Source organism: Chrysemys picta, chromosome 2 (genome assembly GCF_011386835.1).
Source record: "Chrysemys picta bellii isolate R12L10 chromosome 2, ASM1138683v2, whole genome shotgun sequence".
NCBI classification, from domain to species: domain Eukaryota; kingdom Metazoa; phylum Chordata; order Testudines; family Emydidae; genus Chrysemys; species Chrysemys picta.
In genome coordinates, this window is record NC_088792.1 from 283550484 (window position 1) to 283567351 (window position 16868).

The window sequence follows — 16868 nt, forward strand, 5'->3', positions numbered from 1 at the left end:
GATTTCCATTACTTGCATCTGAAGAAGTGAGGTTCTTACCCACGAAAGCTTATGCTCCCAATACTTCTGTTAGTCTCAAAGGTGCCACAGGACCCTCTGTTGCTTTTCTGGTTCCTATGTGTAGGGTCAGCTAGGGAGCTCCACACACTGACCCCGCCCCAAGCACCCCCACCATTGGCCGGGAACTGTGGCCAATGGGAGCTGCAGAGGCAGCGCCTGTGGGCAGGGCAGTACACGGAGCCTCCTGGCCAAGCCCCCCATAGGAGCCGGAGAGGGGACATGCCACTGCTTCCGGGAGCTGCTTGAGATAAGCGCCACCTGGAGCCTGCATCCCTGCCCCCCTCCCGGCACCCCAACCCCCTGCCCCAGCTCTCATCCCCCTCCCACCCTCTGAACCCCTCAGTCCCAGCCCATAGCACTCTCCTGCACCCCAAACCCCTCATCCCCAGCCCCACCCCAGAGCCTGCTCCCCCAGCTGGAGCCCTCATCCCACCCCTACTCCCCATACACACACCCCAACCCTCAATTTTGTGAGCATTCGTGACCCACCACACAATTTCTATAGCCAGATGTGGCCCTCAGGCCAAAAAGTTTGCCCACCCCTGCTCTATAGCATGTTTTAATGTGTTTTATGTATACATTTTTGAAGCTGATATCCCTGCTAATAAAGCCTCTGGTCTGCCCTGCCTGAGGATTGGGGCCCTGGACTGTGCTCGGTACCCCTGGTCTGAGAGCCTGGGTTCCCAGACTATACCTGGCTTTACCCTACCTGAGGGTTGGGCTTTAGACTGTTGGTGCCCTGCCCCGTCTGAGCGCTCAGGCCCCTGGACCACTCACTGCTCGACCCCGCTGGAGGCATTGAGCCCCGAGACTGCTAACTTCCTCCTTGTCTAAGACTGTTATTCCAGGGGCGTGACAGCCACTAGGCGTGGCCTCCTTCAGAGATTGATGGCGAGGAAGGGCCACACGGGTCTACACGTTTACAGAACTCATTTTACAAACCTCAGTTTTAGGAGCTTCCAGTAACTGTCGACTCCTAGAATTCAATACAATTTTCTCAACTTCAAAAAGTGTATTAGTACGACAATGTATATAAGTGATGCTGAAGAGTGGCCGCTATACATGCCTTTGGGGGTGGGAGAGACGGGGAGTAAGAGAAAAAAAAGGGCAAGTTAGAGTACGTGTGTATAAGAGACTGATCCCAAGTTTTCAAACCAAATCAGATAGTAAATGGTGGGATTGTTCTCCAGATTTCCCATATCTAAATTCAATTAGAAACACAAAGACAGAACAGGTTTCAGAGTAGCAGCCGTGTTAGTCTGTATCCGCAAAAAGAAGAACAGGAGTACTTGTGGCACCTTAGAGACTAACAAATTTATTAGAGCATAAGCTTTCGTGGACTACAGGGATGATTGCCAAATGGAGAGCCAAATGCACAGATAAAGAAAAGCTGGTTTCACACTGAGGCCGTGGCTATACTCAGGACTTCCCAGCGCTGCCGTGAAACGTCACAAGCAGCTAGATCGGGGAGGGCAAACTTTTTGGCCCCAGGGCCGCATTGGGTTTCCAAAATCGTATGGAGGGCTGGTTAGCGGAGGCTGTGCCTCCCCAAACAGCCAGGCGTGGCCCAGCCCCTGCCCCCTATCCGACCCCTCCTGCTTCTCGCCCCCTGACAGCCCCCACAGGACTCCTGCCCCATCTAACTCCCCCTGTTCCCTGTCCCCTGATCGCCCCCAGAACCCCCGCCCCTGACTGCCCCCCACCCCATCCAACCACTCCTCTCATTCCTGACTGCCCCCCCCCCGCCCGGGAACCTGCCCCATCCAACCACCCCTTCTCCCTGTCCCCTGACCGCCCGGAACCCCCACCCCAGACTGCCCCCCGCAGCCCCATCCAACCCTACCCCCATTCCTGAGTGCCCCCCGGGACGCCTGCCCCATCCAACTACCCCTTCTCCCTGACCACTGACCACCCCCGGAACCTCCCCCGGACTGCCCCCCGCCGCCCCATCCAACCCTCCCTCTCCTTCCTGACTGCCCCCCCCCGGGACCCCTGCCCCCATTCAATGCCCCTGTTCCCCGCCCTCTGATCACCCCAACCCCGTCCACACACACCCCGACCACCACCCCGAACTCCCCTGCCCTCTATCCAACCCCCCCTGCTCCCCGCCCCCTTACCGTGCTGCCTGGAGCACCGGTGGCTGGCAGCACTACAGCCGCGCCTCCCAGAGCACCAGGACAGGCAGCTGCGCCGCCCGGCTGGAGCCAGCCATGCCACTGCGCAGCACAGAGCACCGGGTCAGGCTGGGCTCTGCAGCTGCGCTGCCTCAGGAGCTCACAGCCCCGCCAGCCAGAACATTGCGCCGGCGGTGGAGCGAGCTGAGGCTGTGCGGGAGGGGGAACAACAGGAAGGGACCGGGGGTAGCCTCCCAGGCCAGGAGCTCAGGGGCCGGGCAGGAGAGTCCCACGGGCCGGATGTGGCCCGCGGGCCATACTTTGCCCACCTCTGAGCTAGATGAAAGGACCGGGATCTAGGATTCCTGGGCTTATTACAAGTTTTATGAATAATTCACTAAGTAACCACGGATAATTTACTTAACCTCCCTGTGCCTCAATTTACTCATCTTTAAAATGGAGATAATATTAGCATCTGTACTTTCCTCACTGGGGATTTAATTAATGTTCACCTGTACAGCATTTTCAGATCCTTCAATGGATAAGGGCAAAATGTTATTCACATTCCACAATATCATTACCAAAAACGAATTGAGAAAAATACCCATTAAAAATGTCAGTTTCCTTTTTAAGCCTCTAGCTGAGATTTATAATTGAAATGCAAACTGACCTTTACATACTGTACAGTATGGCTAAAATGTTGCTAAAATATATAATTCTAGTGGGGACAGCAGGTGAACTCACTACTCTCTGTATTGCAATTATCTTATCTTTTATTTATAGTCTTCAAATAAAGCAGCACATCTGGATTTTCTCTCTGCATTCTAGTTGCACATCATCCAAGAATCATAGGGGTAGCCGTGTTAGTCTGAATCTGTAAAAAGCAACAGAGGGTCCTGTGGCACCTTTAAGACTAACAGAAGTATAGGGAGCATAAGCTTTCGTGGGTAAGAATCTCACTTGTTCAGATGCAAGTAATGGAAATCTCCAGAGCAGGTATAAATCAGTCTGGAGATAATGAGGTTAGTTCAATCAGGGAGGGTGAGTTGCTCTGCTAGCACTTGAGGTCTGAACACCAAGAGAGGAGAAACTGCTTCTGTAGTTAGATAGCCATTCACAGTCTTTGTTTAATCCTGATCTGATGGTGTCAAATTTGCAAATGAACTGGAGCACAGCAGTTTCTCTTTGGAGTCTGGTCCTGAAGTTTTTTTGCTGTAAGATGGCTACCTTTACATCTGCTATTGTGTGGCCAGGGAGGTTAAAGTGTTCTCCTACAGGTTTTTGTATATTGCCATTCCTGATATCTGACTTGTGTCCATTTATCCTCTTGCGTAGTGACTGTCCAGTGTGGCCAATGTACATAGTAGAGGGGCATTGCTGGCACATGATGGCATATATAACATTGGTGGACGTGCAGGTGAATGAGCCGGTGATGTTGTAGCTGATCTGGTTAGGTCCGGGGATGGTGTTGCTGGTGTAGATATGTGGGCATCAAGGTTTGTTGCATGGGTTGGTTCCTGAGTTAGAGTTGTTATGGTGCGGTGCGTGGTTGCTGGTGAGAATATGCTTAAGGTTGGCGGGCTGTCTGTGGGCGAGGACTGGCCTGCCTCCCAAGGTCTGTGAAAGTGAGGGATCATTGTCCAGGATGGGTTGTAGATCACTGATGATGCGTTGGAGAGGTTTAAGCTGAGGACTGTAGGTGATGGCCAGTGGAGTTCTGTTGGTTTCTTTTTTTGGGCCTGTCTTGTAGCAGGAGGCTTCTGGGTAATCATCCAAGAGGGTTTTAGGGTATCAGCGCTACAATCTAAATCTCTTGTCAGCCTGCTACTGAGACTATCCATTGGGCAAAGAATTGACTTGTTTAGGTCCTCTCCCTTCCCAAGTTGTCTCATTAACCAGTATTAATCCATGCTCAACTCCATTTGCAGCCTATTCGCTCAGATGCTTAAGTGTTCCAAATCTTTCTTTAACTTATTGAAGAAAGGGACTGCCATTGTTGTCTATGCCCTGTAATGTTGTTTTATTGATTACCCTGATATTCTGTACCATCGTCAGAAACGTTTACAGTCCGACACCTGTGATGAAATACACCAGGCATCTGTATTATTTGACAATTATACTGAAATGAGCAGTTTTCAATCCACTTCAACATTATTCTTCCCCATTGTGATTCAAGTGGTCTGAGAGAGGGGGGCACAGTCTAGTGGCCGGAGTACATGTCAGAGGCTCAGGAACTATTGAGTTCTACTCCATGTTTTGAAAGTGACTTGCTATTTTACATTGAGGAAGATACAATATCAGTGCGTTTCAGAATAGTGGCACTGCCAACCCCAAGTGATCGAAAATCATGCATTAGGCCTCCCCAAAATGATGAGACTGTCTTAAAATCAGGAGATAAAAAAAAAAAGGAGGGGGAGCTCTATTTATTTGCCTTGAGGCTTTTGAGCCTTTGGGTTACACTGTGGTCCAGCTTTTCTCCACAACCACAAGAGTTTAGAAACGTAGTAGTTTTTTTATCAAATAGTTTCAACGGTTAGTAAATTTAGCACACAAAAAAAAAAAATAATAATAAATAAATAAATAAATAAATAAATAAAAAGAAAACCAGTGCAGAAAAAGGATATAGCAAAGTAATACTCTCATGGACGTACCTAATTCTTCTGTGGTTTGACTGGCCTCAAAAGTTAATATATGCAGATAAATGTGCATATATTAACAAGTAACAAGGTTAACCAAGACTAGGGTACCGACCTAAGGGATAAATAACAGTCTTCTGTAGAATAAATCCATGAAGCCACTTGCCAAATTCCCAAAGTTGTGACATCAGTGAACAGGTGGCTAACAGACAAGTAAATGCAGTGATTCTAAAAAGGTGCCTTGGCTTCTCTCCTGTCTTCCTATTTTTTTTGTCCAGCATTATGCAGATGTCCTCCACTGTGCTCCTTCCCTACAGTTTTCAGAGTAGCAGCCCTGTTAGTCTGTATCTGCAAAAAGAACAGAAGTACTTGTGGCACCTTACAGACTAACGAATTTATTTGAGCATAAGCTTTCAAAAGCTTATTCTCAAATAAATTTGTTAGTCTGTAAGGTGCCACAAGTACTCCTGTTCTTCTTCCCTACAGTGTATTCTCAAATTATTTGTCTAGTTTAGTTTTAAGTTACTCACATGATGTTGTTTCCACCAGTTCTCTTAGGAGACTCCTCCATGGTTTAAAAGACTGCACGTCAGCCTTGACTAAGTTTTGTTTTGCTTAAAATCAACCCATTATTCTGCAGGTATAACCTACAGCTTCCTTCCCTTCCTTTGTTGCCGTCCTTTAGCTAGACAATGGTTCTCACCATGTAGAGTTTTAAAAGTGGAACATGTATGGACTCCTCTATTACACGAAGGACTAACTTGTAGGAACCACAGTATTATTATGAAGCTAGACCAGGGGTCGGCAACCTTTCAGAAGTGGTGTGCCGAGTCTTCATTTATTCACTCTAATTTAAGGTTTCGCGTGCCACTAATACATTTTAATGTTTTTAGAAGGTCTCTTTCTATAAGTCTATAATATATAACTAAACTATTGTTGTATGTAAAGTAAATAAGGTTTTTAAAATGTTTAAGAAGCTTCATTTAAAAAGCAGAGCCCCCCAGACCGGTGGCCAGGACCCGCGCAGTGTGAGTGCCACTGAAAAATCAGCTCGTGTGCCGCCTTCGGCACACGTGCCATAGGTTGCCTCCCCCTGAGCTAGACTGATTACTTTACCAAAGAACCACACAGCACACCATCCTACTATCGTACAAAGTAGACCTTACAAAAAAAAAAGGCTTGCCTAATTATATCCACATATGTTCCAGAGAACATTCATTGCTTCCATAGACATGCTGCAAAAATGCCACAGCCCAACAATCAACGTCAAAGGATCAGAAGAAATGCCAGGCTAGTTGAAGGGAAGAAGCTCCTGGCTTTAGGGTCGACGTAAATCTCAGGAAATAAAGGAGACTTCATAGAGCCAATGTAAGTATTTCACTAAACATTAGCATGTTTGGATTAACATGTCAGCCCCTTAAGGACTTGACTGCAAAGGGAATGCCTGGCCCTGACAGCAACATATACTGTGTGTGTATACATGAAATATTAAGTAATCGTCTTCCCACAAGCCCCTTTCCATTCTATCGATGAACTGCATTGTGCAATGTGCAACCACAGGGACTACGGTTTACAAGGACCCGAGCCATTTCTTTAAAGAGTTTTTGACCTAGGGATGTTTACAAAACTGTGCCTAAGAATCCAAAGGCTTGTCACTCCAGTTAGCATTTCATAATGCAGCATTTTCCAAGCTTTATGCCTGTGGACATTCTACATCAGACTACAAAACTATTGTCCTTTGCTGGCAATGCTAACAGATGGTGAAAGTCAGTTTGCTCTCTTTCCGCACAGGAGGTCGATGGAGAAGTGATTACAAGTTTTAAAGCCATTTTTCAAAGTGTTGCTGAACTCTTTAACCTACTGGAATATCGTTTCATGCTATCAAGTTATAACTATGTAAGAAATAAAGCAAAACAACAAAAATATCAGTTTTCTGTTCATGGAAGCAGAAGAGAAGACTTGAATATTATTGAAACGGTGAGATCAGAATGGGTCCTAAATAAATTACACAATCTGAAGAAATACATAAGAATAAAATTGTAACAATCAATCCATCTACATTGTACATTTCACTAAAAGATTTCAAAGTACATTTACAAAGGCGGGCAAGTATAATCTCTATTTTACACAGAGCAAAAATGAGACTCGGAGAAGTTAAGGCTATCGTTTCTAAACTTCAAATACGTAGCTTGATTTTTAGCTATGCTGGGAACCTGCAAGTGCTACTGAAGCTAGGGATAGGTATGTTTTAATCTTAGGAAACACAATTGGAAGGAAACTGGCCCAAGGACACACAGCATGTCAGTGGCTGAAATAGGAACAAGATACAGATCTCTCAATCCCCAGTCCGGTGTTCTAACTACTGACTCTCAGCTCTCATCTTTTATTCAACCACGGAGCTCCGCCCCAGCTAATTAATCCTAAATTGGGCCTGGCGCAGCTTCCGGGTGCGAATAGGAGCACTAATTATGTTCCGGCTTCAATGAACCCTTTCACTGCCAGTGTGGGGTAAACACCTCATAACAATCTCCCTGGCAGGCTGATGTTTTTGTTTGTTTTTAATGGCAGTTGTTTGAAGCCACCTGGGGTGGGGGGGTTGGAATGCTAAGAGAAGTTTCAGAGAAGCGGATTAATGGCCAGAGGACAGATGAAGTGGTCAAAGGTGTGTGATAAACGTATTTATCTGAAGTTCCGCAGTTTATCACATGCTGCTGCAATTTATCATATAGATGTCACATTTCTGGTGTTTTAGGATTCTAAAGGATAAGAGATGTCACATAAATATAAGACATATTTATTAATGAGGCAAGGGTATTATAGTTAAATGTAAATGGTGCAGTCTGGTAACCCTGTTTTACTGTCAAACCAATACGATTTTTCATGTCAGAAATTGATGGCAGTAGTGATAAATAAAGGACAGATAAAGTTAATCCAGCTGCTTTGAGTTGAACAGAGAAGGTATTACTTTGAAGGGTTTAACATATTAATGGAATCAAAATGACACTTCAAAATATTTATGGAAATCTTTTTTAAAGCTTATACATGAAGAATAACAAACCCCTATAAAATATTATTAAAATCCTAGCCGCAATTAAACATGCTGACACTTAAAAGCGTCTGTCTGATTTACTTAAAAATCTTCTTCCAGGAAATTATGACTCTAAAATACCTTTCTACTTTTCACTTTTTAAAACAAAAGAATTTGAATTTCTTAGGAATAAAAAACATTTTAATGGACGATATTTTTAAAGCCAAAACCTTCAAGTTATAAAATGTAAAGTTAATATAAAGAATAGTCAGGCTTTTTTTTCCAATGATTTGAAGGTAATATAAAAGCATATAGGGCATAAGCAGTACTGAACACTACAGATCTAGTAATAAGAGCATATGGGGATCAGCCAGTCTAAATGCTGCAGATCTAGTAATAAGAAAAAAACGTCCTCCGGGCAAAGGGTGTTTATCCATTTGCATAATGAGTGCCATTTTCATCCTGTATCCAACCCTTAAACCTGATAGAAAGAGCTCCAGGATCTCAACAGTGGAGAGGTGTAGCAGAAGATGGGTTTCTCCTACCTTTTCAACTAGCTTGTTCAAGAAAACGAGGTTGGATACTAGGAGTAAATTCGCTAGAGCTGTACAGTCCAGTGGTGTCTTACTGAGTACTGCCCAAACCATTGAATATTTTGGAATTGATGGCATGTGTCCTTCTACAAAGGTGTCAGTAAGCATCTCCATCAAGAGGGGACCCCAGTGATCTCAAGTGGGATCTTTAACTAATACATTTACAGGTTCTAAGAAGGGACCATTGTGATTATGTAGTCTGACTTCCTGTACAACACGAGCCATAGAACTTCCCCAAAATAATACCTAGAGCTAGGGTGACCAGACAGCAAACGTGAAAAATCGGGACAGGGGATTGGGGGGGGGGGGGGTAATAGGAGCCTATATAAGAAAAAGACCCAAAAATCGGGACTGTCCCTATAAAATTGGGACATCTGGTCACCCTACCTAGAGCATCTCTTCAAGAAAAACATCCAATCTTGATCTAAAAATTATCAGTGATAGAGAATCCACCATGACCATGAAATGGTTCCAATGGTTAATTACTCTCACTGTCAAAAATTTACATCTTATTTTAGATCTGAATTTGTCTGGCTTTAACTTCCAGCCATTGGATCATGTCATACCTTTCTCTGCTAGAGAGAACTCATTATTAAAATGCGTGTTTCCCATGTAGGTAATTATAGACTGTAATCAAGTCACTCGTTAACCTCCTCTTTGTTGAGCTTTACACATTCATCTCCTTGAGTCTATCACTATAAGGCATGTTTTCTAACCCTTTAATCATTCTTGTGGCTCTTCTCTGCACTTTCTCCAATTTATCAATATCCATCTTGAATTGTGGACACCAGAACTGGACTCAGTACTCCAGCAGCAATGGCACCAGGGCCAAGTACAGAGATAAAATAACCTCTACTCCTACTCCAGATTCAGGGGCATGAAGAATTTTCAGTTAGACAACTTTTTTTTTTTGAATATTTAATAAACAAAACATGAGGGGCCTGGGCTTGAGTTGAATGTGGTGATTCAGATTTCTGGTAGTGTGTCAAGTGTTTCTCATTATGCAGGTAGGCCTCAAACTGGGAGTGAGATGTTTCTTTTTCTGGGAGCATTGTATGGTTCTTTTTCAGGGAAGAGAGTATCCCACATTTGGGTAACCTTTTCCACAAAATATGTTGGCGATTCTTCACAGCATGTGATGCTGGCTTTTGGGGTAGTGGGAAGGCAAACAATTGATGAAGTAATTAACCTTCCTGAAAAGTTCTGCTGGTTACTCAGCGATCTCAATAACCAATGAGATATATGATCTTTTCCTTTCTATCACGGCTGCTGAATAACAGTGTGGTGAGCCATAAATGTCTTTTGGCACAGTATGCACCCCAAGGGAGAACAGGTGCTTAGCAGGGATACAGCACGGCTGAAAGCCAAGTACCACACGCAATCCAAAAGCTCTGCTTTCCCCTTCACTTGGGAAAAGAACCATTGCCCTTGTCGCATGCCAGAGCTGTTCAGCTAAATTCATTATTCTCAAAGTATTTTGGACTTTATTTTCAGCTTACTTTAGTTTCAGTACTTACATCAGGGCCATTACACAAATCTTAACAAAAGCATTGTACTTATATAACTTCAAAAAAACTATGTTAAAAGAACATTAAGATTGCAAAGTGAAGCACCCAAAAGTTAGGAAATGCTCAGATTAAGGTTGCCTGTGCAACCTTAATTCAGCCCTCTTGTGCATATGCATCATGACAGTCTAATTACATGATCATATACCATTTTTTTCTACCAAACACCTGGCCCCATTCAATGCACAGAATAGGCAGTATTCCTTTGAGGGTAACTACCGAATATTCCATTTGATACCCCTTATTCAATGTGTGGTCCCCTTGCATTATTTACTGCACCACAACCAAACTCAGCGCTTGAATACAGAATTATTAATTTCCTCATGGGCTTTTCACTGATGCTTTCATGGTAGTTTACAAACATTATTCAATATATCTTCACAACACCATTGTGAGAACAGGTGGTATTACTGTGCCCATTTTACAGCTGAGGAACAGAGACTAAGGCCCAGAAAAGTCACTCATCTAACATCGGGCAACCAGAAAATAAGGAACACACAATTCACAGCCAGCTGTGAACATTTTGGTTTAAGTGACTGGCCCAACCTCACACAGAAACTGTGTGGCAGAGGCAGAAATAGATTTCAGTTCTTCAGGGCAGCATTCAACTGCCTTAATCATGAGACCTTCCTTTCTCTCCCTGCATCCTCTGGATCATTCACTACACGCCTCCCAACTATTGCAACAAATGAGGCAGAGGTCCTACCTACAACAGCCTTCTTCACTACACAACCCTGATTTACACCCAGAGCACGTCCATCTTGTGCACTGAATGAGGCAAGGGGTCCTGTGGAAGAAACAACATGTGATCAAGTAATTAAAGATTGTATCATCATAATGCATATACAAAAGGGGACCGAATTAAGGTTACAAAAGCACCCTTGATTATGGCCTTTTGAGTGCTTAACGATGCAACCTTAACATTCTTTTAACATAGGAAAGTACATCCCCAAACTAAGTTTTTTCAAGCTTACAAAGTTTTAAAGCTTCAAAATTGGGAGGAAAAAAACCCACCAAATATTTAACTCTGTGGAACCACATTGTCCCCCACATGGATCATTAGCAGGGTTGGGATCTTTAAATCCACAGCACAGTCCTCTAACCCTTGAGTTAATAAAGCAACTGATAGCATTAGAAAGTTGTTATCTTTTATGTAGACCTGCCACTAGAGGGGGATGGAGGAATACACATTGCCAGGACCACTGAATTATGTGCACTCCAGCCCTGGACACCGGTGACCCTTTGTGACAGAATGAGTATGTCTGTAAATAAAATAATATTTAATAGCCAAAGAGCTTGAGGGGGTGTGACTCAGATTTAGCAAACCTCCATCAAACCAGGTGAAACTGCCCTACTCAATGAACAAGTGAAAAAACCATTTTACTTCTGAGGCAGGATAGTCTTTGAAATACCACCTCTGGGGTATGTTGTTAATCTTTCAAAAGGCAGCTATTAAATGTCTTTGTATCCTCAATGGACCATCTCTCAGGCCTTGACTAGACAAACCCAGAGAGAAAGCAGCATTTCCCTTACCTTACCCAACTTCATTGCACATGAAGGTAATTCAGAAAAATTGTTTGCAGAGTGGAGGTGTTGTTCTTGATTAGGATGGGAAGCCTGGCTGGACACAAAACTGCCGCAGGGTGTGGCAAGATCTCTGACCGCATGAAAGACAGCTGAGATTCACTTTCTCTCAGAACAGGATGGGGTATGAACTGAAGTCAGACACAGATTGCTTTTTGGAATACTTAAGGACTGAGTTTTCCCTCCGTAACTTTCAATGAGAATGTCTGGCCTGGTTTAGCTTATGCCAACTATAAATCTAGGTATGTTACGCAAGCCATTTTTTAACTCCATTTATTTTGTTTTAAAATAATCTTGTTCTTACGAAGCAATCTGCTGTTGTGTGTGGAGAAGGTTCACCCTGCACCCCTCAAAGGAAGGGTTCCGGGTGGCAAAGAGGTTCTGGAACTTAAACCCCACCACTCAGATCTTGGACAATAAGACAGGGCAAAGGCCTCCACGCCCAGTGAAGCGTGTTGCAAACAGCTGTGGCAGACAAACAACTGGGCTGATGCCAACAGGACCCAGGAAAAGACAAGAGTTGGCAGTGACTATGCTGGATCTAGAGACCTATCCTGCAGGGCCTTTCATCACACACAAATACAATGGAACCTATTTATTGTGAAGTCCACTCCTCTCCGCCCACACATACACCAACTTCACTCTAATCAGAGAGATGTAGACACAAAATATGAAACCAGAATGTGCGGCAATTTTATTATCTAAATAAAATTCTACCCAAATGTTGTCTTCACGATAACGCTAAAAGTCATAAACTTACCAAATGTCCACTCATTGCTCCCTGAACATTTTCTGGGTTAGAGGATACTCAAGGAGAAATGTGTGACAGTCTCAGAGGGGGAAAGAGATTAAACCGTAACTGTTTGCTGCAGAGGTAGCACGCACAGCTCAGAGGTCTCTTCTGAACAATTAACAAGGAGCAGCACCTGAGGAACAGCTGACTATACTACATTTCTCAGGTAAAACACCACCTGCCATGACTAATGCACTAGGTAACGCTATCTCAGAATGGCAACTACAGTGCTGAACTGTTCAGTGCATCCAGGAGGCAAGGTAGCTATGCCGACATACAGCCTAGGGCATTAGCTACATCTAGAAAGTACACACCTGCCATGTTGCTAAATGCAGCAGTTACATTCAGGTAAACACACCTGCTTTGTGCTGGATGTTTCAGACACACCTGTACGTTCTGTGTGGGTGAAACATCAACAAAAAGTAGCAGCCCGGTGGTGAACAATCAGCAAGGACACTGCGGGCTTGAAAAATTACTTCTGTCCCATCCTCCTGTTCCAGAGGGTGTTGGCTGCACTATAGGATCTTGGAGGGGTAAAGTAGGGAGAAAGAAGGTGGGAATCTTGGGTTCCATCTTTAAAAGGAGAAAATGTAACCCGGAATAAGAGCATAGGTGCTGAGTTTTTCTTCTGCCCCGAGGTCCCACCCTCATACTGCCTCTTCCTGCCTCTGCTCCACCACCTGCCCCGAGGCCCTGCCCTCACTCCGCCTCTTCCCACCGTGCTCCGTCCTCTCCCCGAGGCTCCCGTCCACTCACTGCTCTCCGCCGTCCTCCACGCCTCTCCCCCAGCACCCAGCAGCTGTTTGGTGGCACCTGATCATCTAATTGGGAGAGCTGCCCAACAGGTGATTGGGGGGTGCCGTCAAACAGCTGTGGCTGGTGAGTACTGAGCACCCACAACTTTTTTTCCATGGGTGCTCCAGCCCCAGAGCAACCATGGAGACAGCGCCTATGAATAAGAGCGACATTCTGCCATGAGATGTACGTCTCATGAGCTACATTCATAAAAAGGAGGATAGAATTGATTTCTAGGTCTGTTGTCCATTATAAAAGAAGCAATTTAATAGCAAATTGCACCACACTTAGAAAAGCCATTTTAGTGTGTATACAATGAAAATGTGTGTGTGTGTGTTAGCGTTAGAGAGAGAGAGAGACACTATCCAAATCTGCTAGAAGTGAGATGTAACATACTATTTTGTGTCATTTGATGTGTTCTGACCCATGCCAGTTTTGACACCATAATAAGCTGTTTTTTGCTATAAATTTATGTCTTCCCATTACCCCCTCTTCTCTCCTCTTCTCTCGACTGTTCTTGGCAAGGAAAACCTACTTCAGCTTCCAATTCTGGCCATCACATTCACATTAAAAAAATAATTAACCAGTCGTTTTCCTTTATCCACTCACCATCCTTCTCAAACCAGCACAAGGGAAGTTTTGTAAAATCAATACACTTCCTACCAACATTAATCATAAATGTGAAGTAACAAAAAGGAGTTGGGCAAAAAGTGGTCCAGCTTTATAAGGGGGGAGGAGGAGAGAAAATAGATGGGAATGATATGGAACGAGAGAGACAGAGATCCCCAGCAATACAAAATAGACTCACAGTCCATCTCGCAGCTCTTGCGTATCATTCGATGTCCCAAGAGATCGAAGGGTTCTTTCCAAGGAAGTCACTGTCAACACAAAAAGAAAGAAAAGAGAAAGAAATGACACCACATTTCAGACAAAAGTATTTATATGTTTAAATGGGGTTTCTTTCAAACCCGTTCACTAATAACTAACCTATGGACAAATAAAAACACAGAGCACAGCAAGAACTGAAGGTCGGACAATACTAACTCCATCAGAGGACATTAATAATGTGGAATAATCCTTTTGCATCTTGAGTGTGTATTATACATATTTGTTATTTGTGGAGACCATAACTGTACAAAAAGATTTACAACAACTCAGATAAACTAAAGAAAATCTCTCCCCCATAGACCTTACAATTGAACAACACAAGCCCAAGAGTGCCCTTTGGTCATTTTCTGTGGTACATCTTCTAAAAAGATTCAGAGGAGGTACAGAAGAATGCTCGGTTTAAATTAATGATCTAAGGATAAGGCGTGGCATGAAAGGAGCAAAATATGTAATAGAGGAAGGAGAAGACGGAACAGTCTATTATAAATGAATTAAAAGGAAGGAGACCATGCAAGAGGTTAAGCTGGAATAGAGTTGTGGGGCATATGGAAGGCAAGGCTAATCTAAATTTTATGTGGATAATGAAGAGCCAGTGGAGACAGTCTAGCAAAGAGATATAGTGAGAGAGTAGCAGAAAGGAAAATGATCTTGGCAACCTTGAATGAGCTCTGCTCCACACTCCAGAAGAACAAGGTCACTGTCACTATGTCCCGTGGGGAAATTAGGCCCCCTGTCTCCCAAATATGGCAATCAGTTCAACTCCAAGTGTGTCTAACCACTGTTAAGCATCTACCCCAACTGTCCAGCCTGAAAGACTGTTGGTATCCAAGTAAATGTCCTTTTCATCCTGAATTCGAGATGCAGATTTGAAATCCTAAAATAAGACACCCCACAAAAGTCACATGGGTTGCATAGTCAACTGGCGGCCACATTAAAGAGTCTTTATTCTTTTTAATAATTAGGAACAAAAAGGTAAATCTCACATTCATGGTGTCATCAGATTAGTCCAGTGGATCCCAGAGCAGCACCAACGTAGTGCAAAAATGGAGCAGACTGCAGCCACCTCCTTCTTTAATACAGTGATATAGCCTCTGGAACCTACAGCTCCCACCTGCAACTGTCCATCTTCATCGGAGCAGCTTTCCATTGAGAGAGAGAGATGACTGCTTGCTTGGATCCCGAGTCTCTGCAAACCTCACACCCTTGTATTAGAGACAAGGGTGGCTGCAGCTGCGTGCTGATCTCCACGGGTAATGCTTTGTCCATCCTTATACTACAGACATTCATTTTTCCCCACTCCTAGACAGTGTGCATTAATTTTCATCAACCTGCACTTTGTTAGGACCACAGGAACTGCTATACCAGAACAGATCAAAAAATCAGTTTCTCCTTCTCCGACACTGGCCAATGCCAAATGCTTCAGAAGAAGGTGTAACCCCCCAGTAATTACCTAACCGAGGTTTTGTTTACGGTTGGCTTGCCTTAGTATGGAACTCCCGAGGGGCTAAGAAACAACATTGCTGCTTTCCACTCACCCATGCTCTTGCTCATCTCCTCCCCCGAGTCTCATTCCATCCCATTCTGTTCCAAACTAGAGGCCGGTCACAAGCTGTAAATGTGAGGAGGCATCACTCTCCAAGCCAATGAATCATCCAAATGCTGAAGTTTTTATTCAGGCAAAAATCCTTCCCCCTCCCCCGCCCCGTGTAAAAGGTAACCATTGTGACTGAGCCCGAATCCGTTCCAGGGCTTAGCTCCTTCCCCTGTCCCATCAGTGGTTTCTTCTTGAGCTGGCGTAAGCCATAAAAAACCATCATGGCAGTTAAACTGCCACTGCACAAACATTCTGGGCTCCCCTCCCTTCCGGTGTGCACGAAGGGCCCACGTACAGAATGGAATGCAGGCCGAGGCCCTTTTGCAGACTGTGCTGTTCTGTCATCCCATCTCCCACTAATCATTTTTGTTGCCCTTCTCTGTACCTTTTCCAATTCTCTATTGGAATTGTACAGAGAAGGGGGAAAATAAAAAGTGATTAGGGGTATGGAACAGCTTCCATATGAGGAGAGTTTAAAAAGACTGGGACTGTTCAGCTTGCAAAAGAGGCAATCGAGGGGGGATATAATAGATATCTATAAAATTGTGAATGGTGTGGAGACAGTGAATAAGGAAGTGTTATTTATCCCATCACATAACACAAGAACCAGGAGACACCCAATGAAATGAATAAGCAGCAGGTTTAAAACAAACAAGAGGAAGTTCTTCCTCACACAACGCACAGTCAACCTGTGGAGATAATTGTCAGGAGATGTGTAAGGGCCAGAACTATAACTGGCTTCAAAAAAGAATTAGATAATTTCATGAAGGATAAGTCCATCAATGGCTGTTAGCCAAAATGGTCAGGGATGCAACCCCATGCTCTGGGTGTCCCTAGCCTCTGTTTGCCAGAAGCTGGGAGTGGACGATAGGGAATGGATCACTTGATTCTGTTTTGTTCATTCCCGTTGAAGCACCTGGCACTGGCCACTGTAGGAAGACAGGATACTGGGCTAGATGGACCATTGGTCTGAACCAGTATGGCTGTTCTTATGTTTATGAGGGGTGCTGGAGGCACCAATGCAGGACTGGCCTGCAGCAATGGGCCTGATCTTACATGTAGCTAAGCATCCTTACCTCTCATGAGAATTGAGGGGTTCCTGCACCTGGCAGGATCGGGACCCATAAAAAGGCTTCAATCAGGCCAGAGATCACCATGCAGTGGCAAATTACAGTAGGTACAGCCCTGGAAGTTAAGAGCAGGCTGACCCCCACAATG

General features: G+C 44.3%; 1 protein-coding gene across 23 annotated transcripts in view; it reads right to left on the reverse strand.

Annotated features, from left to right (window-relative positions):
* TSNARE1 (t-SNARE domain containing 1) overlaps nucleotides 1-16868 on the reverse strand; it is a 702049-nt gene that overhangs the window by 398701 nt on the left and 286480 nt on the right. For all 23 annotated transcript variants that reach the window (XM_065586314.1, XM_065586320.1, XM_065586319.1 and 20 more), the window contains one exon: nucleotides 13977-14046. In XM_065586314.1, coding sequence (XP_065442386.1) covers nucleotides 13977-14046 — 70 coding nt within the window. The remainder of the gene's footprint in view (nucleotides 1-13976; nucleotides 14047-16868) is intronic.